Source organism: Pteropus medius, unplaced genomic scaffold, assembly GCF_902729225.1.
Source record: "Pteropus medius unplaced genomic scaffold, Ma_sr-lr_union100, whole genome shotgun sequence".
Taxonomy (NCBI): domain Eukaryota; kingdom Metazoa; phylum Chordata; class Mammalia; order Chiroptera; family Pteropodidae; genus Pteropus; species Pteropus medius.
In genome coordinates this window covers 5,330,786-5,351,852 of record NW_024354875.1, presented here as the reverse complement: position 1 = coordinate 5,351,852, position 21,067 = coordinate 5,330,786, and the positions used below count along the sequence as shown (strand labels likewise).

General features: G+C 36.7%; 1 protein-coding gene across 1 annotated transcript in view; it reads left to right on the top strand.

Annotated features, from left to right (window-relative positions):
• Positions 1-21,067, top strand: part of NYAP2 (neuronal tyrosine-phosphorylated phosphoinositide-3-kinase adaptor 2) — a 238,795-nt gene that overhangs the window by 162,936 nt on the left and 54,792 nt on the right. Inside the window, exon 5 of the mRNA XM_039855507.1 lies at positions 14,369-14,575. Within this exon, the coding sequence (XP_039711441.1) occupies positions 14,369-14,575 (207 nt within the window). The remainder of the gene's footprint in view (positions 1-14,368; positions 14,576-21,067) is intronic.

The following is a 21,067-nucleotide window of genomic DNA, read 5'->3' as shown; positions in this document are numbered from 1 at the left end:
GTTTTTTCCTCTCTCTTTAAATTTGTATGTATATTTTTTCTCAAGAATATTATGAAAAATTTTAGATTGGCCAACAATGATTCCAAACACCATTTCTCTCTCTATTCATTTATCTAGAGAAATGAAGAATTAAAATCAAGAAATTAAAAGCAAGAAATACAGTATCGTATATGTTCAGTTCTGTAGTGATCAGTTATATTTCCTCTAGAAGTATTCCTGCCTTACTTTTCTTATAAAACTATAATAGATGTGACTTTTTAAACACCAAAATATGGCTTTTAGTAACTGTGATTACAACAACCTAAGTTTTACATTTACTTTGATAGAAATTAAATATTCTTATAACCCTTTTTGATGAAGAAATTAGTCTTCTTAGTATTTAGTGTTTCCTTCAAAAAAATTTATGAATGTATTTTCAGAATTACATCTTTCAGGAAGAATGGAAATGATATTTTTCTTCCCATGCATTAATATTTTTAGTGCCTGAATGTCTCTATTTCTTTTAAAGAAGATTAAAGCATTTTTCCATCTGCCTGTTAAAATGATTTGAATCTTAATTAAAGTTGATTGCACCTGTGCATATATTCAACTACCCACACACCTCCTACCTACTGGGAAAAAGCTTGTCTTTCCTTCAAAAATTAGAGGAAGAAACTATGACCTTAAAAAAAAAACAAAAAACTCATAGGCATAGAAAACATAACAGTAAGTATGAATTTTTTTTTTTTTTTGGCTATCCTTAGATCAATGACTTTTTATCTTCTAATGATGATTTAAAAATCGGTTATCTTTTCTAAGCTGCTGGTTTCATTGTTGTTTATAAGGCATCCTAGCTGAAGAAGCCAAGTAAAAGAATCAAAATTCAACAACAATTTTTCACCCACCCACTCACTGATTGCCTTTGTGTGTTCTTAGCTTTGACGGTTTCATCTTTTCTTATTTATGAAGATGGGGGATAATCATAATGCAAATAAATAAATAAATAATGACGATCATCTTAAAATTTGATGTGATCAAACATTTTTCTACTTCACCTATAAAATTTTTTTCAAAGAATTCTAATAGATAGAAAATAGATTAGCTCCTTCCTTTTAAAACTCTTTTTCCTTTCTCTTGAGTAAGGAAGGATAATTAGAATACTTCCAGCTAATACAGGGAAAACTAGGGAAATAATGGACCCAGCCAGTCTACTGAAAGAATATTGAAAAGTATATTAAACGTTGCTTAAAATGTTCCATTAAGTATGGAACAGTGGTTGCGAACCCTGGCTTTACTTTAAAAACTCTTGGGGAGATTTTCAAAATTACCAATGTCAATGCTCCACCCTCAGTGATTTAACTGTGGTTTGTGAAGATTCCCCAATTGTTTGTAATAATCACATGGGACTGAGAACCTCTAGTATAGAACGTATTCTGGTATTTATTAATAAAATCCTAAACTTGAGAATTGTTGAGTCCAGAGGCTGCGTTTAAAGGTAAGCAAATGAAGACTCAGAAGAGGAAAGTGATTTGCCCAAGGCTTCACAGCTAATTAGGGGCTAAGTCTGAACTGGTACCCAGGGTCTCACTACCCCTAAAACAACTCTGTTTACACCATACAATGCTGTGGTTGGGACTTCCCAGATCACGGCGTTCAGAGGTATGAACCCTCTGCACTTGGTTTCTAAATCGATGGAATGAATCCATGCGCTGCATTATTAGAGCCAGTTTTATGTCCTCAAATGACATCTAAGCCATTTCTATAAAAATGTGGCAATAAGCCATGCAACAGGAACTTCAATTATGATCCCAAATGCCTAATAGTAATTTCCTATGCACATTAACTCAGTCTTGAGGATATATAAAAATGTTCTGCATTAAAGTCTTCTCAATTTATAAAATGTCTAGTAATATTGCTTTGATCTTTCTAGTCATTCTCTTTCTCTCCTATTGTTCGAAGGATTCTTCTGACATCACCACTTAAAAAAATAGAGGAAAACAAATGCTGTCGAGACATCCATAGAATTCCACATTTTTTTTCCTATAGAAGAAAAAGTTAATTTTAATTCTTTGCATCTGATAGATAATTTGTTACTTTCTCCTTACGGCTTTAGTAAGCAGTGATTCTGCTCAGAAAGCCAAATCCTCTTGAGTGTATCACAAAAGAGCAACTCAAATTATAGCCATGGTTTCTTTATTCTCTTCATACCATTGTTACTTCTCCTTGAACTTGGCATCTTTTCTTCTGCATTTCGGCTTTGTGATTGTTCATGCTGTTGGCGGTACCTAAGGATGTTTTGTATGTAAAACCACCTCTCTTCTGTCCTATAGTATCATTAATTAGTCTGAAAATCTCCTTAAAACAAGCCAAGGTTGTAGTTTCAGGAACATCAGGCTTCCGTAGGGGAACATTTTCACCAAATACAATTTTTGTAATGTATTTAGGTGCACATGAATCTCTTTTCACTCTAAGGAAATGAAGTATACACTTTTAAGATTTAACTACTTCTTTTTTTTCCCGTAAACTTTCGAATCCAGAAGGCATCTATTGTTTAAATCCTCTATTCGAGAGATGAGTACTTGGAAGCATGGAAAGTAAAAACACATACCCAATGTCACTCAGATGATGGCAGAACTGATACCAGGGTCAAATTTCCCCAACAATTAAATCCAGAGATCTTTGTACTTTGCCAGTCTCTATTCACCATTGCTGGGACTATGGTTGTAGGGAGGAAGGAAAATGTAAAAAGCACATATGCCTGAGTCCCTGTGGCCTCCTTTCTTTAAGATGATTCTTTTTTAGATTGTTGGCTTTATGTTAATTTGCTGCCTTGTGTCCTACTTAAGAATGACTCTGTCGTCAGGTCTCCTATAACTTCTGGCATTCGATTTTGGAGTTTGTCAAAAGATATAGATATCTTAAAACATCCGAAGTCAAACGAGTGCCTGACCCAAGTTATAAAAGTTTTATAACCCTAACACTGTTCATCAATTATTTTAGAATTCTATTTGTCCCTTCCAAAGATTTTTATCAGCATTTTCTCTGTCAAATATGTGAAGAGTTTGATATAGAGGACAATGAGTTTCAGTAATGTCAGGTCCTAAATGGAAAAGAAGTAAAGGGCTGCTGTTGGTATTATAGGAGCCAAGGAGAGCTGAAGGCATGCATATTTAATGTAGTAAATTATAGGGAGACATTTGCATTTTCATGCACTATTTTGAAGTAAAAAGGATTGTTGAACAATAAGGACACTTTCCCTAATTATGTTCCATTTTTAATATGCAGAAAATTGACTGTGGGTTCAGGGTAGTTATTTAATGAATTCTCAATATAACCTTGTCTAGTATTTTTTTTTTCCTCCAAATCTTGATATCAGATTAAGACCAGACAATAAGGTTGGTTAATAAAACATGATTATCTCGTCATTGAACAGAGGATGGATTTTCCAATTCTAAAAAATGATCTTTAACTGGTAGGTAGTCACAAGTTTATCTGCATTGGATGCAAACACTAAAAATTGTTTATGAAAGATATGCTACAAAATATTTTGTATTTCTGCATCTTTGTATCTATGCTGGTACACTTCATTAAAAAGGATGTTTAAGAAGTTGGCAACATGGTGGTGTTGAGATGGTGATATCTGGAAATCTGTGGATTTCATGTGCCCAGAGATGAGATGATCCTAGTGATGAGCCTCTAACTCAAAGGGACATCTCACACATCTTCCTCCTAGTCCCTCTTGCACACTTTTCCTGGGAGGTTCTTTCTTTAACAGTGATGGCATCTCTGCTCCTCAAAAATAAATGCAAACTCTATAGCCTGTCACTCAAAACCCTCTTTAATTTGTTTTTTCCTTTTTTATGTAAATTCAAGACCCATTCTTTTCTAATATCAACCTTTTCTTCTAGACAGGCTAAACTTATTATGGAGCCTAAACCATTGTTCCCTTCTACCCTTCTTTTGAATGCATTTACGTGTGCCATTTTGTCAAGCTGGAAGCTCATTGTTAGGCGGGATCAGCTTTTGGGACGACAGATCCAAGGAAAGAGTCACGTGTGTTGAACAGTTCATTTCCCCTGGCTGCAAAACTCATCTGACATGCCCCTACTTTCCCCTTGCCATTCTTCAAATCACTATTTAGTCAAGATTTCTTGGTCTCACAATTAGGAAAAATTATCTATTCTACTTTCATTGTACTCTACCATCTCTCCTCGTTGCCCTTAGCAGAGCTCTAATCCAGTATTAGTTTCTGTAATTCAGGGGTCCCCAAACATGGGCCATAGACTGGTACCAGTTCGTGGCCTGTTTGTTAGGAACTGGGGCCGCACAGTAGAAGGTTAGCGGCGGGCAAGCAAGCGAAGCTTCATCTGTGTTTGCAGCCGCTCCCCAGTGCTAGCATCACCGCCTCAGCTCCACCTTAGATCATCAGGAATTAGATTCTCATAGGAGCACTGGTCCCTGGTGCCAAAAAAGTTGAGGACCACTGCTGTAATTGTTTTCTCTCTCAAAGTAGGAGCCCCATGCGGGCAGAGGTCACAATGTCTTAGTTCCCTGACCTATTCTCTCACTGTCACAGTGCCCAGTACATAAAACGTCTGCACAGATGGAGCAAGGCATATACGTTTTATAATGGATTGAAAATAATAACAATTTAGAAAAATTATATTTTTCTTCACGTGACCTTTCTATCAAAGCAATCAAAAAATATGTCAGATTTAATTGCTAAAGGCAGGCATAGAAAAATGAACGTTCTTTGTTTTCTGACTTCGTTCACTGTTACAAATAAATATCACTTGATAACTCTGGGTTAGATTACACAGTGTACTACAAGAATATTAATCCGATCTCCATCCCATCTGAAAACAGCTGTGGACTCCTTTGTAACATGTGCGTTGCAGTGTGTTATAGAGTGAGGCGTATGTAATCTATATAGACCGCAGCTGATTTCTCCCAAATCTCATCGTATTAATTCCCCTATTTATACAATCTTCAATTTTTTTTAAAGAAATTTTTTCATTTTTTTAAAAAATAAGGTAAATAATTCTTAAAATAATCCAAAGAAAACAAAACGAAATGAAGCCTCACTGGTACGGCTATTCGTTCAGACAGATGTGAGTTCAAATCCTGGTTCCTCCACTTAGCCATCTCTGATTGGCCTTGAGAACTTATTAATCAACAAGACCCCCACTTTTTCTGAATACTGGAGTCAATCATTACATATGCCTGGGAAGACTACATAAAGATTGGAAATATCATTCGTAAAGAGTCTAGTGCAGCATCTGACCCACAGTAGCCACTGATTCCATTAAAACTCTAATCACAGTGCTGCTGCTGATGTGATAAGACATTATTTGAGCTGGATTTCTGCATTTCCAATAGTAACTAGGAAACATTTACTTTTTAATTTTTTAATGTTTTTATGGATAGGAAAAAAACATTGAGAGTATTCTTTAAACCAGGACCCCTATTTAATTCATGTCTGCTAATCAGGTGGCAGGAAAAAAGTTGGATCCTGGGTTTATCAATGATCCTAAACAAATCATGAATGTTTTTTAAGAGTGCACTTTCTCAATTTATGTTATAGTTCATTGGGATTTGATTGAAATAAAAATTAAACTATAAAAAGTCACCTTAAAGATATAAAAAATCCTGAAATATAAAGTGGAGGTATAGTTTAGAACAGACATTATGATATTATTGAAACTTTATGAGCTATTTTGCTTTTTATAGGAAATTTTTATCATAGAGATATAAAATTATAGACTTAGGAGGATACTTAGAAATAATTTACTTCAAATCTATATTTTTACCTGAGAAAACTAAAGTTCAGGAAGAGATATTTTATTGAACTGACCTGAGAATTGATCCCAGATTGTCTCAGCCCCATTCTGTAATAGTTCACTATTTTGATATTCTAGGAAGTAATAATTTTAATTCATATTATTCCTCCCGAATATATCTTATTTAAATCTAAATTATTTTTATGTTAAAGAAATCATCAATATTTCCTTTGTGAAATTTTTTTTTTCAAAAATCTTATTTAATTTTTTTTCTTAGAATTTTGCTCTTTGCACTCTTTTAGATGAAAAAAATATTTGGAAAAAAATTAGAGGGCATCATCTTCATTCAAATAAATATAAACAAAATATATAAGATTTTTGAATGATCATTCAGAGGCTCATTCACTCACACGTTCAGCACATACTTATTGAAGCATAGTATTCAAATATTTATTAAATATTTAATGAAAATATATTATTAGCCTTGTAAAGTATTTTTAGTACAACTAGAGTTAAGAGAGAAGCATTGCTTGCTGAATTCTTGTACTGTATTTGGCAATTTAATCTCTCTGCCCTTTATTTTTCTGTCAGTATGCCAACAAAAATATTGTCCTCATTAGAAACTCAAGGATTTTACATTTAGACTATATTTTATAGGAGGGAAAATGTAAAATAATATCTATTCAAATCTGTATTAGGGCAGTCCAACTGCTATAGCAAACCTCAGTGGCTTAATATAATATGACATCTCTTGTTCATGTCATAGGCCATGACATATATCACAGGCATGTGACAATCAATTAGTGGGTTCACTAGAAGATGAGCAATTCTTTCTATCGTTACTGGGACGTTTCTATCTAGAGGCTCTTCCAACAATGAGGACCTCAAAAAATCACAGCCAGCAGCAGAGGGGATACAAGAGGATGAGGATTTTGTGACAAGTTGTATGACCAGACCTGGAAATAGCATACATTGCTTCCACCCACATTCTCATGGCCAGACCTCAGTCATGTGGCTTTCTCTAACTGCAAAGAATGCTGAGAAGCATGGTTTAACCAGATGCCTAGAGGGAGCAAACAGATTTGTTCAGCTTCTTTCTAGTCTCTGCCCACAGGTTATCTTAGCTTCTGCATTGCAAGAACAAATGAAAATATAAATTGCATTCTCTGAGCAAATTGTCTGTCATTGCCCTACAATACTAGAATTTCCTAAAGACAGTGCTACTAAAGTAGGTCAACATTTGAGGTATGCCTGATGACTTCAGTGAAGGTTTTGTAGGTAAAGGTAATTTGACAATATCTCTACAATCCTCACACACCTTGATGATTTAAAAAAAAAAAAAAGTGAATAATTAAATCACCTGGATGTTTTTTTGAGAGTTTTAAACACCAATCATGGTCATTGACATTCTACTGATTATTCCATGCCATGAAAAAGAAATGTTGAATATGTCAGCGTCTGAGTTCCAGTGACTTATGGTGACACGTAGATAGATGGTAGGCGTGGCCAGGAAACCTGTCTCTTTATCAGGTCTCTGCTAATTGCCATTTGTGTGACCTTGAGCAACTTGTGCAAAGGCTTTGAGCTATTTTTTACACCTGTAAAATCATTAGAATTCTTTACGTAGTCTATCTTACTTCAATGTGCCCCATCTACTTTATTTTTTTATTAAAAAATATGCCTCATTTGTTTTATTAAAACCAAGGATTTATCCTATGTGCCTTCTTAACACAAACCTTGACTTTCTTTCCAATTTTATTTAAAACCAGGATATCTCCAGACCTCTGAGCTATTACTCTTTCTCTATTTATATTTGAAGGGAAGGCATCCCTTAGATGTTGGAATTGACATAACTAGCCCAAACAGCAGAGTTCATATGAGAGAGAAGCAATAAAAAAAAAAAAAAGATTCCTGCTCCCTGGTGCCCGTTTATTGTGGAGACATAGAGCCTTTGCTCTATTTTTCCCAGGAGACTCTAGAGATAAGAGAATTGCAGGAGCACTCTGGTGCTCACCTGGACTTGCGGGTAAACCATTCAGGCTGTCTGGCTCCGATCAGCTCCAAATGCCACAGTTTTAAAAGATACCATGACATGCAATGAGTGTCCAGGCCAAGGTAACCAGGAGAGCGAGAATTCTAGATTTGTATCTGAAGGAGTTGTGACCAAGGAGAGATTTCATCACTCTAGATTCTAAAGGGTGTTTACTTAAAAAAAAAAAGAAAAAGAAAAATAGAAAGAAAGAAACACATTAGTTCTGAGTTGCTCCAGAAACAGGACTACCAACAACCAACAAATGGTGTTTCTTGGAGAGAGGCCGACTTCAGCTCTGTATAAGAGCTTTCTAGCAATTAAAAATGTTCACAGTTGAGACAGACTTACCCATGAGGTGGGAACTCCCCCTTCCTAGAACTGTTCTCCCAAAGGTAGGACACCGTCTCAGCAAAGACATATATACACCTAGCTTTCTGTGTTGCAATTGTAATTTCCAAGGTCCTCCCTTTCAGCTCTAAAATTTGATGAGTGAATCTAATACCCATCTAATAATGCAATTTAGTTCATTGCCTTCAAATGTGTTGTTGTTTCTGCCTAATTAATCTGCCTTGATCACCTTTCATTATTTTCACCATTCAGCAGTTGGAATAGAATGGATAGATGTTGATCTTGCTGATTATGGCAATAAGAGGGAACAATTCCGAAGCATTCTTCTTGTTCATAGGAAGCTCCAATGCTCATCAGCAACATAAGCTTTGGTCCCTGTATTGCCAGGCACAATTAGAGTACATATTTCATAACCAGGAAATCCCAATATGAGTGTGAAATTTCAAGAACGACAGCAGTCACAAACCACAAATATAAAAGCCTCTTGTCTAAATCATCTGAATCATCTAGATGTTCATAGAAACAATGAAACGATGTGGCAGATTAATTCTTTTAAATATTGCAAAATAAGTAAAGAAAATGGGATTCTGTTTCTCTAAGAAAACAGTGTTAATGGACGTATTTCCAAATAATACTCATTTTCCCCAGCAAATCTGTTGTTTTCTAATCTATCATTAGCAAGTCCATTAGAAACATGTATAGGTTAACAAAGAACATAACGTTGGCCATAGTAACTAACTCATGTTTGTTAGTGACAGTTGTTGATTCAGGCCATAGCCCATGTGCTGGGAGACTGGCAAGGTGGAAGGAGAGGCTGTGAGTCATGGGCAAAGATGGGGTTAGGTAACATAATAGCTAGCTAACTTTCCTGGGTGAAGCGTGCATGAGTTCCTTCACCCCATCTATTCTCATTGTAGACTCTATCAGGTAGTGAGTCTTCAGTCATTAGAAGCTTACAGTCTGGTGGTGGAACCAGATATATATAAATCAACAATTACATGACCTTTCCAGACAGAAAAAAAGTTTGTAGAAAGGATAATGCTGTCAGTTTTAACATGTTGGGGTCCCCCAGACAGTCATATGTAAAAGCCCATCAGTACTATATTGCTTTCTTTGTCTCTAGAGCTTGAGAGGGATTTCGAGGTTGTGGAAATTTATAAGAATCCTCAGTACCATTTTGTTGCTGATGGAATGAATGTTGATGAAGCAGAGTGAATCAGAGACTCTCAGAAAACTCAGTGTTTGGGGCAGGCCTGGTGATGAAAGCCATAGACCTGGGGAGCCAAGTAATTATAGGTGCCTCAGGGTCCAGGGCAGGAATGGAGAAGAACGATGAGATAGAAGCCAGAGAGACAAATGTAGACACAGAGACAGCATGAAGAGGCAAAAAAATGGGAAAACTTTGAGAAAGAATTTCAGCATTAGCAGCATGAGGTATGACAGATTGGAATTCTGAAGAGAATATTTTGATCATGAAAGGATTGCTCCTGTTCGTTTATTCTTATTCATCCTTCTTCAATTTAAATGCTTTAAAAGTTTAAGACAATAATATGCAAAACACACAAGATTAATGACAAATGCAGTGCACTAATACATGTATTTTTTTACAGCAAGATTTTCATTCAAGATCAGATTTCAAAATGAATCAGATTTTAGGTGACTAGTTAACATTCAGTCATTTATTCTTCTATGTATAGAGGATGACCACATTCTATGTAGTTGACCCTTGGGCTACACACTGGGCCTGTAACTGAACACTGAAAGAACTTAGATTCCACGTAGAACTTGACCACAGTTATCTAAGATTGATCTTGTTCGAAAAAATTTATGTTACTAATATCATTTTTTTTCAACAGGCTTTAAGAAAACATTGAATTATATGGACACGGATAAATGTGTCCTTATTCCTTTGAATAGATGTCTTTGAGCTTTCAATGCGTCTTACTGTATATATTTCTTGTCTAATTGTCCACTTTCCATTTGTTTCTTTTCAACAGCTGTTTTAAAGATTTTCACATTTATTTTAATTAGAAAAAGCATCGTGTGGGAAGCTTTTCTTGAATTTATATGGGAAACTGGATTTATTCTCAAAGAAAATGCTCAATAAATACATTAATGATTTTCTTACAGATTTTTCAGCTCGGAATTTTATTTAGGAGGCCGATGTTAAGGTACCAGTCTAAGCAGCACAGTTTCTTCAATTCTTTTGTTCGAGTATTTCTAAATATATCTGCCAAAATTTACCTAAGACTAACCTCTGGGATTTGAAAACAAAGAAGGAAGAGAAAAAAGACTCCTTTTTTGTTTTCAGAGCTGCATTGGGCTTTTATTTAGTTGAGGTTTGAGACTGAAGTGACACTTCTCTGGTATGCGTATGCAAGTAATTTGAATGAGAACAAAGAAACTGATGTTGGTGGAGGTGCCTTGACACGCATCCTCAGCTTTTTATATTTAAAATGTTGTCCTAATCTGCAAAAATATTGGACCCAAGGTTAAGTTTGAGCATTTTTTTAGTTTGGTTAGTTTTAATTCCAATAGTAGAAGACGTGTGTGTGTGTATGTGTGTGTGTGTGTGTGTGTGTGTGTGTGTGTGTGTAGAAAAAAAAGAAGATAAATGTTTAATGATGGTAATGGAAAGAAATAGAAAAGTCAGTAATAAAGCGAGCATCCCAATGATTTGTTTAAAATCTGGAGGAGAAGGTGAGGTGAAACAGATGGGTCATTAGGATTTGAGGCTGAGACAGTTGGAAGCCAGAGCACATTTTCTTTGAAACTGTAAATAAACAGCTTGGAAATAATCTAGATATTCTTTTCTGATACTTGTTTTATCTCGTTTGACTTAGGGCACTGAAAAGCAAGTGTTGGTTAAATTGTTTTGCTGTAGTCATTATGCTGGAGTATATTTCTTGTAAAATATTTGACTTCTTATATTTGATATCAGTGTAACTGGGACTTAGGCTCATATACTGGACCATTTAAAGACCAGGAACCTTTCTAAGGTTGTCGTTATGAAGCTAACCTCCTGGTTTAAGTTCTGTTTCATAGAAGGATGCTCATGGCATGTGTTTACACAACTGCAGAGCATCTTGGAGCTGGAAGGGGCTATCGTAATGTAGAAGTAAATGAAGACCAAACAAATGAGAACAGGCAAAGGCTATTAATTCAGAGCTTGCTATATAACAGGCAGTCAGCCACTACCACTTATGTCTGACAGAGACTAAAAGGCAGGGAGAAGAGTGGGAAAGCTTATGGTGGAAAAAGCTTCGGACGTGCCCCAAATGGAGGCTATCAGCCTGGGAAAGCTCTAGGCAGGCTAACTAGAAGCGAGGCAGCCTCCATGATTAATTTTGGGTATATAGTCTACTTTCTCTGTTTGGCCCTATTTTAGAACTTGGGCCAAAAGTCCTGGCTGTTTTGGGTCATTTGTTACACAGGTTATTGTTTGACTTCCCGGATTGGTTGCTAGAGAAAGTGGTCTGAATCCCTGAAGTCGGACTTAAAGAGTGTTAAGTTGGCTTCCTGAGCTGGTTACTTTAGATAAAGGTTTAGAGTTCTGTTTTTATATGTGGTCTGGAAATTTTCCATGTGTATATTCAGTCTCTCAGTGATTATCTAGTCCAAATGTAGAAAGAAGAAATCCGTAAAAGAAAAATTACTAGAATTTATTTAAGTTAATACGGCTTTTTATATGTGTGACACTTATTAGTTTTCAAAATATCTTCCAGTGTTGAATATTATTAGAGCCTTCAAATTAAAATGGGGGAGTTAGGCAAGGCTGGCGTTATCTACATTTTGCAGTTAAGGAAAATGAGACTCCAAGAGGAGAAATGAAGTGCTCAATGGCATAGGTCATCAACCCAAGACCATGGCTAAGGCTGCAAAGCTGGAACTCTCAGATCCTTCTTTCACATAGGGCTGCTTATGGTATTACAAACTGTTGTCTCTGCCCCACAGATGCAGGTGATAGGGAAACAAAGTATGACATTGGCATTGTCGTTCTGCAATATGATGAGTATTTGAACCTACATTCAAAGAAAACAAAATACAGGTTCAGTGAATCATTTCTGTGATTTTTTTTTCACTACAGTTTTTCTCAAAGATTCCTTACTTGAATTAAAATTTCAATCTGGTGAATTTTACAACTTGTGACTGTTAGGTAACCAGATTTTTAAAAATAGTATTAGCTCTGTGCTCCTTTCATAATTTATAATAGTCAATTCTCTTGTTCTGTTAGGAATGTTGTATTTCCTACACACATCAGAAAGATGCCAGCAGAGTTGAGAGACCTATTTAATTAATTAATTAATTGATTGCCTATCAGGCAATATGCTAAGGGTTCTGGAGGCACCAAACGGGGGGTGGGGGGAAGCAAAAAACAAAATTCAGAGCCTGCCTTTAAAGAACTCAGAGCCTTTTGAGAAGAGCAAATAGAAAGAAAGGTAATATAAGACAATGTCAGTGCAGAGATGACCATATACCCTGGGACTGAGTAGATTAGCTGAGCAAAAACGAGCTATAAGTCTATTCAAAGCAGACGAGGTAAGAGGCAGTAGCTGTCTGAAACAGCACTGTTTTTGCTAGAGGTGGAGTAGAGAGAAGGAAGCTACAACCAACTTGGTGATGTTTCTTGAATATATTGTTCAGGCAGGAAGTGAAAAATTTCTAAAGGAAGAGAAGAGAGAGATGGTGGAGAATCTTGTGGTTCATAACAAGACACATAGACATTTCTGTGGATAACAGGAAGCTTCTGGAAGAATTTTAGTCAGGAGTACATTATGAGTAAAATTACATTTTGTTTGTTCATTTTTGTATTTAAACTCCTCTCTATGTGCATTACAGGATGGCTATTTCCTGAAATAACACTGTTCTCATGGCAGCAAGAAGATAGTACTCTTAAAATCATCTTTATTTCATGTGTTTCTGATCACTTCTGTGCATGCATTACGCAATGGCTACCATATCCATCCCCTAAAATAATAATTGATCATATTGGCATTTTTTATGTCGAAATAACTTTTTTTAATATTTGAGAGCCAACCTATTTTTTTAATTTCTACTCTGCCATCTTGACCGGAACTCTGAAGTTCTTCAATTGTATTTGCATTTTAAGCAGATCACTTTGGCAACATATGCTTTGGAGCTTGTACTTTGGGGAGACAAGGACACAATAAAGGAGACAAGTTGCAGTAATTCAAGAGTGCTGATTACAGGCTGAACCAGAGAAGTTGAGGTAGATGTGATACAAAGTGGAACAGAAGGGAGAACAAGATATTCAGAAATAAATTCTGCAGAATCTACTGACTAATGGGTAGTAGTGGTTAAAGAAAGGGAGAGGAATCTTTTAGTTTGATGATTGGCTGAACAGGAGGAACCATTAGTTTAGTGAAATATGGTGTCAATTCAGTATCTGAAATGTTAAATTTGTATTTTCTATGGGGCATCTTGATGGACTCATCCAGCAGGCAGTTGGATTTCTTTCTTTTTTTTTTTTTTTTTTTTTTTTTTTTTTGATCTAAAGCTCTGGAGAATGGTCCAGGCTTATGATAAAATATTTAGAAATCACTAACAACCATCCATTCAATTGCTAGTTGACTCTTGGAGGATAAAATCACAGAAAGATAGAACAGGAAGAACAGTGGCTAACAACCATGAAGCAAGAGAAGTTAGAGATGATAAAGAAACGTGTAAGACATAGAACACAACATAGGAAGATGGACCATCACTGAAGCCTAGAGAATTAAAGCTGTAAATAAGAGAGTAATCAAGGAGTTGTCAAATGGCTTAATAATGTCTTCTGAATTTGCCATCTTGAAGGCACTAGGCGATCTTAGCAAAAGCAGTTTTAGTAGAGTGACTGGAATGAATTCTTGTCACAGCGGGTGGTGGAGTGGAGGAAAGATGAGACAGTAAAGAGAGTGAGTGTAAAGTGCTCTTTAAGAAGTTTTCTTGAAGATGAGCACAGGGAAGAGTTAACAAAGAAGGATCAAGAGTCATTGAGCTTCTCCTTTTCCAAAGAGAAAACTATTTCCCAACGATATTACCCGCACTCCTCAAAAAAAAAGTGTGATCTCTGACCCTGTTTTATTTAAATATTGTAATGATCAACGCACATCTAAATTCCCCAAAATAAATTGAAAGCATTTTAGAAAATTGTTCTTTAATTTTAAAAATAAAACCTGGGTAAGGTTTGACTTTTGTTTAATGAGATGTAATTTTAATTAATACACAGAATCGACAGAGGAGCTGAAAGTACGAAGCCACAGCACGGAACCTCTACCAAAGCTGGACAGCAAGGAGAGAGGACATCACGGGGCATCTTCCAGAGAGCCTGTCAAAGCTCAGGAATGGGATGGAACACCGGGGCCGCCCGTGGTCACCAGTAGACTAGGAAGATGCTCTGTGAGCCCCACTTTGTTAGCAGGAAACCACAGCTCAGGTAAGAACGATAATCCTTTTGCAGACAGGAATTCCTTGTGTCTCTAGAAACTGCTTTTATGCGATTATCACTTGGAGAACCATAGCCAAGGATATCTCTGTTCACTCATAGGGACAGTATAAATAGCCCTCCACACAAAGGAATGTAACAATATGTTGGACCACTCCGGGGAGTATTATGCATGTGAACAATAGAGAAGTGAATGATACTTCTTGGAGCTATGCAATGTAGTAGCCCTGACAACTCGAAGCATCCAGTACCAAATTTCATCTATATCCAGAGTCCTCACCTAAAGCAACCTTAATTTATGAAGTTTAAATGATTTAAAGTTTATGCCTCCTTTGCTTCAAAAAAGATTTTAGGCAACTGGAAAAAAAATTAACAGAAGTAAAATTGAGGATTAAAATGTAACAAAAATAATCTGAAGGCAGTCGAGAAAATAGATATTATGAGACATCTGAAGAGGTGAGCTGAAGACAGGAACCGTCATGGTACTAAGTTTCCAAATCTAAGTCAAAAGATTTAGAAAATTCTAATCCAATACTCCTTTAAATTTGGATTAAGTCAAAATCTGCAATGCAATTTTGCATCTTTAATAAATAAATATTATTAAACTTTTTTTTAAAGTAGTGTATATTTGCTTTGAACTGATTCATCTACAGGATGGACTCATAGAGAGCTGTCAATTGAAACAAATGACAAATAAGCAAGCAGCCTCCTCAGGTTTCTACCCCTTAAGAGCATAGGGCTCTGAAGAAAAGGCCAATCCTTTAATGTTCTTTTCAACTCTAATACTCATCTTGGAAAGCAGTTTACATGAATTTAGCCTGTGTTCTCTCTGATAGGCATGCACAAGTTAAAATCAAAATAAGATTAATCATTTTTGTATTTGGTAAGAGATGTTTCTATAATAGTCCCCAGGCAGAGGCAGAGCAATAACTTCCCCACATTCAAAAATTTACTTTAAAGCTTTGGTGATGCAGCCATATCATGTGTCATGTGGATAACCAATTTAATAACCTGAGTTTAAATCTAAGAGGAGGAATATTATGTGAATGTAGCAGAAATTTAAAAATCTATTTTTGATAGTAAAGTATAAATAGCTATAAGTGCATGAGAAAAAGATATCTGTTCATTTTGTCAAAAAAAAAAAAAGAAAGAAACATACAGAACCAATAGCATTTTATAGGAAAAAAATTCCCAATGACATCACCCTTTAATTGAAAATTATGATTAGTTTTAGGTTCATTATTTGTATTTAAAAATAAACTATCAAGACCTATACCGGTTCTAACTAAAAAACATAAACAATGTCTGTTCCTATTGTGACCAAAGATATATTTTATAAAAACCGAAGCACTGCCTGAGTGTTTATTGTGTAACAGCCACTGTTCTAGGATCTGGGAGCACGATGATGAATAAGGCATCTTCACATTTTGGTGATCGAAGTCAAGTGCAAGACAGACAGATGGATCGTTAAAATGTAATGCGTTATACACAAATAATATGCGAAACAAAAATTCGATTGATTTTTTTGTGAGAGAGTATGATTTTGGCAAGAACAATCAGGGGCTTTAGGTAGATAAAAAGATGATTACTTGAGGATGCAACATTTGATCTAGAGCTTGAAATATTAAGGCTGCTCACAAGAAGACAGAGAAGGAGGAAGTCTGCCTTCTGAGTGAAAATCAAAAGTGCTGTGAATGGAACCTGTTGTGTTTGGTGTGAAGGGTGGGGGAAGGTGGACTGAAGAAGCTGCAAAGTAGGGTGGGGACAGATAGTGAGAACTCTGAAGAACCTCGTGTAGTAGACAGAAATGCTTTTAGCCACCAAGTACTAGTTAGCAGTGGCTTATGTAATGTTAGCTCGTATAGTACCCAATCTGAAGATAAGTAGGCACTGTTGGGATTTTGCAACCATTAAGTGAGTCATTAAAGACCCAGGAATTTTCTATCTTTCTACCTCTTCTGTTCTGCTTACCTTGATTTTTTTCTGTAATCACAGGCTGTGCCTTGACAGTTCTGGGCATGTCAGACCCCAGTGGCCTCTCCCTCCAATTAGTTGGTCAGAACTAGAGAACATGTCTTCTGGACCAGTGGCTGAATGAATGGAAATGGGAATTTTAGGGGCTTATAGAAGATCCTTCTTTCTCTTAAATCAAGGGGCCTCAGCCTTGTACCTGGAAATGAAATTAATAGTCTGTTTGCAGGGATAAGCGGGGGATGATATTGCATAAGCAATGGACAGTATCTGCCACATCATGGTTCGGTGTTGAACATTATGTGGTGGATATTTTATAGTCATCTAAAGAATTTTTAAAGATAAGTATACTGTAATTCAGTTTCATCACGAAAGGTCTTATGTTGACTCCATGGCTCCAAGCATAGGTGACTGACTGGGAGGCAGTCAATATGAGATGAGTCAGTTGGGACTTAAATTTTGACTTAAGTTGGAAGTGCTCTGAGACATCTAACCGAGAAGGTAGTAGAGAGTTGGAATAACAGGTCTGGAGGTGAAGAGATTTAGTGGAATTAGAGATGGAGACTAAAGACCATTGGAATGGTTAAAACTAGAAGATTCTGAACTAAGAGAACAAGAAACTGCAATGAGAAGAAAACTGAGATTGGGCCCTGGGGAATCCAATCATTTCAAAATGTGGGCAAAGGATGAAGAATCTATGATATAAATGAAGACAAAACAATGAGACAGCCCACGATGAACTCGTACTGATCGCTTAGTAAGTTGAATAAATTGAGTAGTATATATTTACATCTTTGACACTTCGACATGACCCTTCCAATATTTTCAAAGTGTGAACAGAATCTGTAACATACTTTGACTTTCTTCCACAGCAAACTCCTGAAGCATCTCTTCTGCTTTATGGCATTTAAATCTGCTCTCCTGAGTCTTTCAGCTCTGTTTGTAGAGCAGTAAATTGCCTACTGACCAGAAGAAATGACATACGTATCCGTAGTCCCTCACATTCTCCATGTTAGATTGTGAAGGTGGTAAACAAAGATGAAGGAAAAAAAGATTTTTGTTACATTTTTGATAAAGATTTTTGTTACATTTTTGATTAAAAAAAGACGTTTTTGTATCTACATTAAAAGAAATATGAAAAGTAGGGGCAAATGTATAGTCACTTATATACCTTCGGCACAAGTTAGGGTCTCCTACGTGAAAGCGAAGCTGTTCGCATGCATGTTCAAAAGAGCATTGCAATTATTTGCACTTTTAAAAGTCAGTGCCTCCCAAACATAACACTACAATTATATCCATCGAGTCGATCCTTATAAAAAAAAAAAAAGTAGAAAAGGAAAAATGTCTGTTGAGTTGGCCGTTTTTATTTTTCTGAAAAGAAAGAGGCTAAAATGTGTCAATACTAATCTAGAAAATGTCATAGTTCCACTAGCCTCTGGCTTGTGCCCTCTCTCTCTTCCTCCTGCCTACACACACACACACTTGCTTTTACACACACACACACTCACACTGCTACCAGTCACAGACTATTGCTTTACCCAAAGTGGTTTAGCCACTTGAAATAGTTGTTCTTAACAGCTCTTTTGAGGAGCAGAGAAATTGCTGAAGTAAAGCAAAGGCATGTGTCAGATCTCAGTTCTAATTAACGTGGCCACCGGTTGCCGTGGTACTTTATTAAAGTCACTGTTGTTCAGTAAAACAGTCATTCCCTAGAGGGTGATTCTCGAAGGCAGTGGAGGGCTGGGACCCAAATGCTCATGAAAATAATGAGAAAAAGTAGAGATCGTACAAGTAAGTACGGTATTAACCAAAATTTGGAATTCAATCACTGATTCGATCAGCAAAAAATTTCCAAGCAGCTTATATCCAGCTCTGCAATGGTTTTGGAGGAATGAACCCCCTGATCCCCACCACACATACCATAGGCTAACTAAAACATAGTACTGTGCTTTTCTGTGACACAAAACCATTCAACACAAATTAGATTATAATTAAATGTGTTATTTTCCTTTCAATTATTTACATACTGTGTTACCTATATACTGTTTACTGTACATTTAATGTTATTTGAATAACAGAAAATTAGTATGGGCTTAAAAAGAAAAGATAGAGGACTTAATGGGAGACTTTGAGTCTTAAACCAACGTTATACCAGATCTTTTTAAAAATAACAATTATTGTTATTACATGAGTAGAAATATACCGAGAAAACTTTCCTCATAGGATAAAGAAGGAAGATGCATTTTTGGAAGTAAATTCACAGACCTTGACTTAATCTCTATAGAAGGATCTTAAAAGACCTGAGCTTCTGTGCATTCACCCTTGTGTGTTTCTGCTGCTCTGAGGAGTCCCCTGTGGGATATGAACGAGGTGCCTGGAGGACAGGCAGGTAACGTGAGGCAGGGGACTCGGAGAGGTGGCTCCTTCGAAACGGACATGTTGTGCTTGCACATTTTATGCTAGGAATGTCCTTTGCTCTCACAAAGAAAAAATTTTCCCCCATTTGTTTTGAAATTTGAAGCCCTTGTGGCCTAAGTGATGTATTCCAACATTTGTTAGAAACATAAGTACAGAGAAATATTTCTCCATTACAAAGAAAATCTATTGCAAACTGACAAACAACGAGGCTGAACAATGGAAGTGCACATGACCTGGAAAGCACAGGACATCTCTAGGGGGCAGAAGCTACTCAGTGCCAGCTGATGCTCACCATGAGAAATGATAAAAGTTCCAAGATTTAATTTCTATTATGTGAAAACTCCCAATTTTTAAATGTAGCTCAACTTTCAAAACAACATTGATTCTAATAATTTGCATTCTCTGGCCATGTAAGACATAAAGGCTGTCAATTCACAATTTCTGTTTTGTGAAATCAAGTGACGACCATTCCGCAGAGGCATGAATTTGATCTTAAAGCACAAGAGGTTAGGCTATAGCAGAAGCAAACAGCAGGTGCCAGCAGACATCTGCCCTCCTGGCTATCATTTTCTTGAGACTGTAGCTCCTGGAGAAGGCTATGCTAAGGCTAGAAGTGGGGATTAGAGAGAGGCACAGGATCTTTGATGGTGAAGAAGGAAGGGAGATTTCTTAACTCTGAAAGAGGCACAGAAGTCTGGCATTCCACGAATAATGGAAAGGACCAGCAGCAGAATAATGCTTCACAGCATCCTGGCAAAGTGGTCTGGCCTTTGAATGGGGAGAGAGGTCAAGTGGAGTAGGGTTTGCATGGGGCTGTCAGTGAGGCTGGGTTTGATGCTTTCTGATTCCAGCTTCTGAAATATAGACTTCTCTACTTCAAGGGGCTTTTTATGTTTGAAAAACAAACTCCCCTATGATAACCAGTATAAGCTGAAGACTAGAAAGGCCATCTTGTATATTATGCTCTCAGAAGTTCTGGGCTTTTCTATGACCTATTCTAGGACAACCTTTCCACCACAATTCAAGAGTCAGCCCTTCATATCCAAGAGGAATCCTTTGTTCACAAGTTCAGAGAAGTGAAAAACAGATATGGATTTAATTTTATTTAAAGAAAACAAAAGAAATGTGCCATTTTTTGCATACCACATTTGTAGAGTAAATATTATGATAAACGTATGTATTAAATGATTGAGTACTGAAGTTTGAGATCCAGCAGATCTGGATTTAAATCTGGATTCTGATTTTTATTACTGATGACAGTGGGTATGTTCCTTCACCTCTCTGAGCTTCATCCATAAAGTGTGAATGATAATAGTACCTAATTCACAGATACCACTGAGAATGCAAGGTAAGAATTAAATGAGATAATATCTGGACATACTTAGCACGGTATCCGGAACACAATACTCAATAAATACGTCATCACCGTGATTCCTTTGCAGATTTCTTTGCAGCAAAGCGGAGAGAATCACTCGTCTAGGGCAATGAAGAGAAGTTTTCTATATGCAGTGACATTCAAGCTGAGGCTTGAACTGAGCAGAATTGAGACAGAGACGTTTGTAAAGCAGGTGCAGCAAAAGAAGTCTTGGGTCGTGTTGCTGGGGTTGGTGAGGACGCTATAGCTCCATGACAGTACACACGTGCCCCAAACCATGGTTCTTAAGACGTTTGCAGCTCTAATTCGTATTCTAATCACGTCTTTGAAGATTGGGAAGATTACAGAAATGTAGGGGGTTTAGCCAAAGGCCTAAGTAGATACTTGGGAAAGAGATCTAGCTGAATGGGGGCCACTTAATATAAGCAACTGAAAACTGGGCTTCAGAAAGGGGACTGCAGTGGAATCTACGAGCGTCGTCTTTGAGAACTGAATTTTTTTCGGTGGATTTATAAGAAAGATGCATTCCTCTTGAAAATTCTGAAACATATTTACTATACTCGATAAGATAACGCTGGAATGACTGGCTAACTTTGCTGATAGGCCTCCTGGCAGCCATAACTCAAAATTTATGAGTCAGCCCTTCATAGACAAAGAGTCCCATGTGCATAAGTTTAGAGGAGTAAAAACAAGAGAGCAGGATAGAATTGGGCATCAGG